This window comes from Maniola jurtina, chromosome 20 (genome assembly GCF_905333055.1).
Source record: "Maniola jurtina chromosome 20, ilManJurt1.1, whole genome shotgun sequence".
Lineage (NCBI taxonomy): Eukaryota > Metazoa > Arthropoda > Insecta > Lepidoptera > Nymphalidae > Maniola > Maniola jurtina.
Genome location: NC_060048.1, coordinates 5,416,916 through 5,427,210, shown reverse-complemented (window position 1 = coordinate 5,427,210; position 10,295 = coordinate 5,416,916). Strand labels below are relative to the sequence as shown.

The following is a 10,295-nucleotide window of genomic DNA, read 5'->3' as shown; positions in this document are numbered from 1 at the left end:
TTTTAAAGTGATATAAGTAAATGCGTTACAGCCTTTGCCCAGAAAGAAATCACACTAATTTCTGTTTACTATCTTGACATGTAAATGTGCATACATCTTACCAATATTAGCTAAATTATCGACAAACAACATTTTACATTTTGTTAATTAAAGATGTTTATTTTATTTTTATATTTTATTGTAATAAAAAATTATATTATGTTATACATTTTTGGAGCTTATACCAGCTGCTTGTCCGCCAGAGAATTTCTTAGATAATAATATAAAATAAATTAAAAACATATTTATATTGTTGACTGTCTTAAGCGGCAAACACATTACTGCGTCGTGAACGTGTGGCGATACAACTCATACATATTACATATGTCAAATAAAGACGTGCCGGTTAGGGCCGATTGACACCGGAGCGGCGGCGAGCACTTTCAGTGTGAAATAATTTTAAACTTTATCTACATATTTAAAAGACCACTATCGCTTGAAAAGGTCGCGCGTCTCGTCAGTGGTACTGCCCGCGGCGACAAGAGGTCGGCCGCGCCCTCCCTGCTCTTTACCAAATCTAAAAACTAAACTGGTGTCGAGAGGCCACGCGTGGCTTCTAGCGGCCGGCGGCGACGCGAACCTCGTCGCGTCTCTACCGGTCGCTGCCGTGTGAATTGGCCCTTAGTCTGACGACTCTTAGGCACGATAACCTCGAGCCGCTCTGGCCGATCGTAGCGCGAAATTACGTTGCAAAGCAACTCACCGCGACTCAGTAATGTGTTTGCACCTTTATGCAGAGGGGTGGTGGCCTAGTGATTACATTAGCACAAGAAATAACTTGGAGGAAACCTCATAGTTTTCGCAAGATTTTAATGTACCGAAGGACGAAATTGTGATCTATAAGGACTGCTTGCAAGAAAATATGAATTAAAGACATGATAACAAAACTAGGTTACTTTAAGTTTAGCACATTGTAATGATGTAGTAATATTTTGTAAGATTACAATATGCGAACACGTTTGTAAGGCATAATTCATGAAATAAATGTTGAAAAATTTGTTTTTTTCTTTCTTTTTATTTTGATAATACCCACCTCCTTTTTTATTAGAAATGGCTGTTAGCCAGAATAAAATCAAAATTATAGAAGTTCACATAACAATATAACAGTAAGTACCTATTTTTAAAACTTCCTTTCACTAATCTAATCTATATAAGGCTAATCCACTCCTGCGCACGCGCCGGAACGGTGCACACAACACGCATCATAACAATGTGGACGTGTAACGAGTGGTTAGCGAGCGGTTCGCGTGCATGTTGTACAAGACACGGCGTGCAAATGTTCGTGAGTTTTTGGAAGTATAAACGTTAGATACGCGTTCGCGACATATATGTACACATTGAACGATGACGCGTCCAGAGGCGTTTGATGCGCGTTGTGTGCACAGTTCGTGCGCGTGCGTAATTAACAATCTATATTTACAATTCATTCATTCTATGTAAAAAGACTTAACATATTTTTAACTTGTTAAGAAACATTTAAGTAAATTTATTTACATTAATAGGTACTAAGAGGTAAAGTTTGGATATAGAGGGTATTCTCTGGAACTAATAAATCAATTTTTAAAATTATTTTATTGATAGTCGGCTACATTATCCCCAAGACTGTATCACGCGGATGAAGTCGCGCTAGTACAGTAGGTACCCAGCAGGAAATATTGCACACCAACCTTTAGAAAGAGATAGTGATTTCGTAGAGCGTTGTCTCTATCGTTGAAACATACAGAAGACACATAGATATGAGTGATAGAGACAACACTCTCAAAAGCCGAAATCTCTTTCTAGAGGTTGATGTACAATATTTCCTGCCAGTTACTGTACCTATGTATACTAATAAATAAATTTTTAAAATAAATCCTTCCAACTATGTCCCTCTGAAAGTACTAACTATATTTTAAAAGTCCCTTACAAGTTTCACTATTGGATAGTCTCTCTGAGAATGATTTTGAAATGTTAATACTTAAAACTACCCATGCGAAGTCAAGTGAGTTACTTAGTCCTCTGGATCTTGAAAATTTGATTCTAATTGAAATCTTTCACGTGTGATATCATTTAAAACCGTGAAAACTGAGTTGATAATTTCCGGTGTTTTCATTTTCACCATACCGCTGTGTTTGACCTCCGCTGTTGGTAGTATTACTTCACACAATTGCAACAATGTCACTTCTAGTGTGTACATACAATATATTTGGTTCAGAATGATTTGGTAAGCTTGGAGTCTTTTGTTATGATTGATGTTACTTTCTTTGACCCTAAAATAATAATAAAAAATTGTTACAAATAGCTTCGAATATTTTTTAAAACAATGAACTGTATTTAATATGGCCTTCAAACTAGAGCGGTTCCAAAAACATTCAGCTAATTTTAAAATATATTTAATATCAAGAAATTTAAATTTCTGATAGCTTTAAAAGTTTCCGCAAACCTCAATCGCTGAACGGTTTAAGTGGCTGTATAAAGTCTAAAAGGTTGTAGGTTCGAATCCTGACCATTGTACATTTTCTTACCTGCTACCTAGTACAGACTAGATTAACAGGACTCTCTCCACCACTTACTCCATACAATCGTAGTTCCCATTTCATTTGAATATTAAGCAACCAAAGTCCATGAAATTTTGCAGACATAGTCTAGAAACTAATATCCGTGTCTGTGGTGTTTTAGATTTTTGTAATAATATGTAGTTTTAAAATTACAGGGGCTCAAAGATTTGTATTTTTCTTTAAAAAAAGGCCCAACTTTGTGCTCGTTTTTCTAGACAATGGAGCAATTTAATGAAATTTGGAAAAACCACAGACCTAGAAAATTTAATGAATATTATGTAGTAAAAAAATTATCGTTATATATTTTATATTGTTATAATTGTGTGGGAACTACGAAAACCAGAAATTACACCCAGAAATCTTGAAAATTTCGTGCTGTCTCGATTTGTGCAAGCGGGGTGGTGAAGTGCGGGGGACGACACGTGAAACTGACAGAAACTGACAGTCTAAACACACGGGCCACATTTAGACTGCACCCAACTCCAAACTTGTCGATAGGTCTAACTAAATACACTGGTACATTTCAACTTGCGTTAGACGTATGCGTTACCTACCGTTATGCGTAGACGTTGCCTGTAGATAAAAATATGTCTCATGTTTGCTGGCAATAGCGCATGCATCAAACCCTGCAAGTTGCAACTCTTTTGCAACCTATTCCTCACGCAATACGCACAGCTTTAATATTATAATTTTTGACAATGTATACTATATGTAATGCCATATCACAGGTCACTCTCTGATTTATTGCTAACAATTTACTTCCAAATGCAAAGAAATCTAAGTGTGTTGAATTCACACTGCCCAATACCAGGACCTTAAATGACATAATTTCATTGATAAATAATCATATGTTGAAAATAAAGGAGAACCCCGTGTTTCTCGGTATAATGTTAGATGCAAAGCTTCTATGGAACACCCACATATCAACACTTGATGGTAAACTCAGCTCTGCTGCTTACACTGTTAGAAAAATTCGACAGGTACTGACGTGGAAACTGCAAAAATTGTATATTTTGCCTATTTTCACTGTATTATGTCTTACGGACTCTTGCTATGAGATAAAGCGGTAGATATTGAAAAAAAAATGTATTACAGAAAAGGACAGGACGTGCAATTTATAATTTAAAACCGCGCACTGCCATACAATAAAAATATAAGGAAATAAGTACCTTATCTATTATCTTATAGTAGCTTTTAAATATATTTACAACTAGCTAATGCCCACAGCTTCGCTCGCGTGGATTTAGGTTTTTAAAAATCCCGATCCTTTCATTTCCCAGAACAAAAGTTGCCTCTCCGTAATAGCCCGTCCCCGGGATGCAACTTGTTTCTGTATCACGTAAGAATATTTAAACGGATGATCCTTTTCAAATCCCGAGGGATCACCAGGATTTAGGAATGCAATTTCTTACAGCATCCTATACCTTCAATATCAATTAATAATCGACACTTTTTAAATCCCATTAGCTTTAGTAGTCAGGTCCCCTGCAACATCAGGATTGAGGAGTTGGAATCCAAATTTTTTATTGAACAATGTCGCAAACTTTCTTTATCGATTAAAAAAACTACCCAAAATTACGCAGTTAGGTTACCTGCCAAATTTCATGGTTTTGAGTCAACGGGTACCCTAGAGGTTTTCTTGACACACACGACAGACAGACAGATAGACAACAAAGTGATCCTATAAGAGTTCCGTTTTTCATTTTGAGGTACGAAACCCTAGAAAACGTAGGAACGGCATTCCGAACCAGTGGTAAATTTGTCTGACCCTCCAAAAACACTTTGAAGTTTACCTAAAAGTTTACAGGAATAAAAATTTATCATTGTATTCCATTCCATTTCATTCTATTCCATTCTGTTCAAAGATAAATAGATAATAAAAATATTTGTCACCGAAACAATAATTTACGATACATCAACCAATATCAATTTTACTGATGACAATCTGACTATTACCAAAGTGAACGACTACTATAATATCTATTATATACGACTAACATAATATGTATTATAAATTGTGTGCCGTTTGCATTCTCACTAGGTTCTCATTAAGTTTGTTTTACTTGGTTAAACTTTCTGGCATTTATATTGTTATGACGTTTAATTGGCAAACAGTCTGTTTATTGGCTCAAACTCAAAAATTCAGCCAATCACAACAAAGAAAATATTGTAATAATGATTGATGCAGCTTTCTGTAATTGAAAACAAAATATTTGACATTAACTTGAATGTGACAGTGTTTTCCGAATAGGGTTGCCAGAGGCCCCGTATTTTACTGGTTACCCCGTATTTCGGGATACAGAAACCTGGCTGGCGAAATCAAACACTGACGTTATGTCCAGTAGAAAGAATATTTTCCTTTTGCGGCAATGCGTAGCCGAAACCCACTCGATATTGATCATGGTCGTAGCCAAGGCAGCGGGGCTTGGTTTGAGGATGTAAGCCTTTTTTTATACAAGTTAGCCCGTGACTTTAATCTTTTCTAGTGGTAAGTGATGATGCAGTCTAATTTCTTGGCCGTTAGGGCCATAGTAACCATATAACTAGCCATGACCGAAGCCTCCCATCAGACCAGAAATTTAGAAATGGCGACTGCGCCTGGGAATCCGTCAAAAACCTAAGCCTAAAATAATACTTACACTATTTCTTGCATTTGCTTACCAATTTTTTTTGGAAATATATCAAACATTTCGCGCTCACTTCACTCGCGCTTTGAATTTGTATTACTTGGTGTAAACTCCGCAATTTCGTTTGCATGAATTTAGATTTTAAAAAATTCCGTGGGGGATTTTCCGGGCTAAAAAGCCGCCTAAAAAAAAATGTCTGGGATGCAAGTTACCTCTGAATAGTAAGTACCAAAATTTTGGTAAAGAAGATGGGCCGTGAAAGGGTAGATAGGCAAATAGATATACTGTCGTATTCGTAATATTAGTATGGATAGGAAGCTTTAAAAATATAATCTTGCTATGGCTAAACTCGTTTCCCTTTCACTTTAATTTTTTCTGTATTGAACCAAAAACACTTACGCTCACTGCGCTCGCGCTTTTTTATTGTTGTATTTTATCTCACTGACAAATTGAAAGGCGAAATTTCACTAACCAGGTAATTAGCCCATAAAGTTGAGCGAATGTTTTTTTCCTCATGACAGGATTCAGTTCCGGCCCTGATAAAACCTCTCCCGCAATCGATTCCTGGCTACGGCCATAGTATTGATACTGTGAAGGTGGAATTACAAATTAAATGTAATTTTAAGTTAAAATGAAAAGATTGTATGCATGAAATGTATAACATTTTGCTTTACAAAACTTAAGAGTTTTTAAAAGCTATTTAAATAAATAAATCTTTTATTTAAAACCACATTGCAAACACAGTTCACTAATCAAGACACGGCAACATACGGAGAAAAAATACAAAACTTACAAATAAACTAAAATATCTAAATAGGCTTTCCATGCATTTCAGAGAGAACCACCGCCTATTTCTTTAAATACTTCAAATTTTCAAATTTCTTCAAATCTAAACCCCGTATTTTTGATGGTGGTAGCCTGTAAATCAAAAAGAGGCAGGTGGCAACCCTACTACTTCCTAGACAGAATTTAAAAATTGTTTTCATTACTCGGTATGCCTACTGCCATAGTGTGACAGAAAGTGTGACGGTAGTTGTGACCTCTGATTGGCCGACTCTCTTTCACTATTTGCTAAAATTGATGATTGCAACAACAATTTTTTCTTTTTTGTAATCGAAAACAGAACACGGACGTCAAACAGGTTGACTAATTGCAATCATTTCTGACCGGCTAACATTGTTCCGCTAGTGGCTAAAACTCACTGTCGCAGCAAGAACATGGTAAATTCAGCCAATTACAGCAATTTCAATTGGTTATCACAAATGTACCGATCTAGGAACCGAGAATGCACGAACCAGGGCAGATAGAGATAAGAACAATAATATCATACGTAGGAAATCGACGGGGGATCGTTGACAACGATAGCCTTAAGGGGAAGGGAAACATACCTAAGAGCATTTGAGCACTCATTTGTATTCGTTTTATAGGTATGTATGCTTGTGCACTAACCAATTTGGTTTGTTAAATACAAATCAAATGAGTGCACAAGCATAATATGTATGTTTTGTATAAACTATTTCGAATCGTATTTTTACGACAGCGAATACAAATGAGTGCAAAACGCCCTAACTTCTAAGTCATGTTTTACCGGCCAATCTCCTATGTGCCTGCCTCAAGCTACTCGACACTGGCAAAGTGCATTGTGCTGGTCTGGCACTACTAAAAGCCACCAAGCAAGAAGAGCAGAAGAAAATGCCTGATGTGATTTTTATATAAATGGTCAAAATTAAATTACCTGTTCCATATTGCTCGTATATCACCAATCTCAAAACTTAAGGTGATCTTATCCATAAAGTTAACTTGAGGAGTCTGGTATTTGAGCACAAACGGGTTTGAACTCCGTGAGTTATCATTTTCTATAAAGTTGAACATGAAGTCTAGTAGCTGTCCCTGAAAGTGAATCATTGGTATGTTTGAAAGTACCTCTGGTAATCTGGCCCCAGTCTAATCCGGCGCCCCCTGTAGTCCGACATGTCTATTATTCTTGAATTTACTTTTGACATACTTAATGAAGTATGATTTGTACTTCAGAGTATTTATAACATATAGAATTAACTATCATTGGATCTGTAATTTGTTGGATTAAAAGATACTCCTTTGTCAATCTAGCAGGGTTCTGTGAGAAATAACTTATTTGAATGTTTACTAATATATAAATAATTGTTTGTTAATGCCAAAGTGTTTGTTTGTCCTTCAATGAATTGACATGATTTTTTGCATGGGTATAATAGCTTAAGACCTGGAAAGTGACAGGCTACTTCTTATCTCAAAAAACAAAGAGCTCCCACTAGATTTTTTAATAAGAAAATCCACTCAAACAAAGTTGCAGGCATCAGCTAGTTTCGTATAATTTACCTGGGTGAAGTCAATTGGCACTATCATACAATCAAATAGGGTTAGCAAAGTATTTTTTACAGCCATATCCACTTTCCTTTCCCCACGCTCCAGCATGTAAGGTAAATGTGTAGTTTCATCGTTTATATTTATACCATTACCCCATGAAAGGAAGATGGCAACGTACACCTCTTTGTCACTGGATTTAAACTGGTTTTTGACAGTTATCTGAAATGGCATAAAAGTAAAGTGAAAATGGCATTTTTTTTTTTATAAAAGAATATTAGCCATGTTTAATGACTAATATTCCCCTTTCTCTCCAACTGAGCATCAGGCTTATGCTAGGAGTAGGTACGACAATTATAGTGCAACGGGCGGGGTTTGAATGGTCGACCTTTCGGTTTTCAGTCCACTCCTTTACAGGTTGAGCTATTGAGGCTCTTTATTTTATTTTATTTGGTTCAGAAACGCCCACAGAATTACACACTTAAATTACAAATGTTATTCCTTAAGTTCTATAGGTCTCATGTATGGGCAGTCACATCGTGCATTGATAGCAGAAGTTGTACAATTAAATATTATACCTAACCTAAAGATTAAAAATACCTAAGCTTATAATTAATAATATATTTTTTAAATGAGGAACTCATGTAAATTTGGCACAGAGATAGCTGGCAATGTAACGGAACTACATACTGAGGAAACACTTATCTTCTTTACACTTTAACTTTACTCAGACTTAAGACTGAGTTTAAACGAGACACACATATCTCTGCATAAATCTGTCTTGTTTTAAGTTAGAGATAAGTCCAAATACGCTCTATCGATCTCAGACTATGCTCTTTCAATAAGAAATCTCTTAGACTTCTAAGTCACTATTCATGACTTAAGAATGATGCAAAAGAACAACGACTTTTTTGAGATAAACAGAAGGTTAAGGTCAGAGGTAGATATACATCAGGCTGGCGGAACAATTTGAATAGGTAGTAATTCAATTTACGAAAACCTTGCCACCAATCTACTTAGTTAATTGAAAAGCGAAAAATGTGTTCTAAAAAGTGTGTTGTAGGTAACCAGAAGAACACTTACCTTAAGACCACTAGGATCTTCATTTGAATACTTTAACAATGGCAAATTTTCGATTGATACGTCCAGTCTTGAGCTAGAACTAGCAGCCACTTCACTTACTAGTGCTTGACGAATTTTCATAGAGTATTGCTTTAATTTTATTTTATTGCATTGTAAGTTGAACATAGGCGATACTAAATTAACTCGCCAGTGCCCCTCGTTGTATATTACTGAAATTAAATTGGTTGTTTTCATTAAGCGAGAGGACTTAGGAAAACATATTATGTCTATAAACAAATAAACAAATATTTACCAGCCAACGGATCATTCATTTTAGCAACCAAGCAACAACGAAATACTAATGGTGTATCCACAGTTAACGCACTTTACAATTTAAATGCATTTAATAAATATTGACAATAATATTATGAGAAAAGTAAAATTTTCAACAGTTTAACTTTACTTTAAAAAATTCTTGAAATCCTTAAAGTCCGTTAAATAACACAGATTATAAAACAGAATACAGATATATGGACGGATTCGTGGTCTGTGGATAAGGATAACAAACAAACCACTGATAATTTTACAGTTCCTGCTGAAAACCCATGTATTCTGGAAGCAATAATTTATTATCGTCCCGAGGGCCTTAAAATCTTGGTGAATAGTCGATATTATAGTAATAAGAAATAATCGCTTGCCAATGCTTCTTCTTCTTCTTCTCTTGCTGGCTTTTTGTAGTGCAATGCATGTGCATTGTGCAATGTATTTCGCTAAGTCAAGTAGCATGATGGAGGCACATAAGATTGGTCGGTGCCAATGCAATGTGTTTATTGTTTACCTACATCATATTGTTTACCACAAGCATGAAGCGGCACCATTAGGCAGCAACACGCATGCACAAGTCAACGTCAAGTATGTCAAGTGTCATAGTGGAGTTAAATGTCAATTGTCAATGTCAAAAAATTATTTTCGATTTCGTTCGATTCGATTCAATTCAATTTTCAAGCAGCGTTGCCAGAATGTTACTTTTGTAACATTTTACGTTACTTTTGACCCCCTCATGTTTCCTCCATGTTACACGACACAAAATGTTACTTTACGTTACTTTTAGGACTTCATAAATATATTCAAATTTTTCCCAGCAAACCAAAAATAATCGTGAAACGGAACGCATCCAAAACAGTTTTTGTTTGTCGTAATTGACCAAAGACCTTACACTTAGACCTTACACTTAGTAAATGTAAGGTCTTTGTAATTGACCCATTTGTTAGTTTATTTCACTTTCTCTAAGTTATTGGTCTAAGTTCACTTTGTTTTGTAATTACTCTGTGATTAAAAAAGTGTTTTGTTTGTTTTTCTCTGTGACTCAACTTTGTTTTGGATAATAAAGTTATTCGTTGCGGGGTAGTGATATTGTAGTTATGTATCTAAGTACAAAAAAAAAATTGTATCTTTATTTCGTCAAAATTCGAAAGTGATTGGTTTGTTCGTTATCCTTATCGACTGTGTATATGTGTTGCTAACACTACTTGCTTGGTAAGTAAATGTTCTATACAATGTAGTTTTAAGTAAATAAGTAAGTAGTTAACTAATTAGGGAATCAGTAATGCAAAAACAAAGTCATAGTATTTGCAACTGAAAGCAGTTCGTTTTTGTATTGACTGTCATCTTATTATTAAGTCACATTAGT

General features: G+C 35.4%; 1 protein-coding gene across 1 annotated transcript; it reads right to left on the bottom strand.

The window, feature by feature from the left end:
• Positions 1–5: 5 nt before the first annotated feature.
• Positions 6–9,291, bottom strand: LOC123875480. Its single transcript, XM_045921329.1, has 5 exons — positions 8,919–9,291; positions 8,627–8,835; positions 7,559–7,765; positions 6,939–7,093; positions 6–2,288 (listed from the first exon to the last, which is right to left on the bottom strand). The coding sequence occupies exons 1-5, from the start codon at positions 8,935–8,937 to the stop codon at positions 2,030–2,032; spliced, it is 849 nt and encodes a 282-aa protein (XP_045777285.1). The 5' UTR covers positions 8,938–9,291; the 3' UTR covers positions 6–2,029.
• Between the last annotated feature and the right edge of the window lie 1,004 nt (positions 9,292–10,295).

Coding starts and splice junctions, on each gene's coding strand:
- LOC123875480 (XM_045921329.1), bottom strand. Junction 7,766..8,626: donor AAGATCCTAGTGGTCTTAAG/GTAAGTGTTCTT, acceptor ATGCCATTTCAG/ATAACTGTCAAAAACCAGTT. Junction 2,289..6,938: donor ATACGAGCAATATGGAACAG/GTAATTTAATTT, acceptor TTATTATTTTAG/GGTCAAAGAAAGTAACATCA.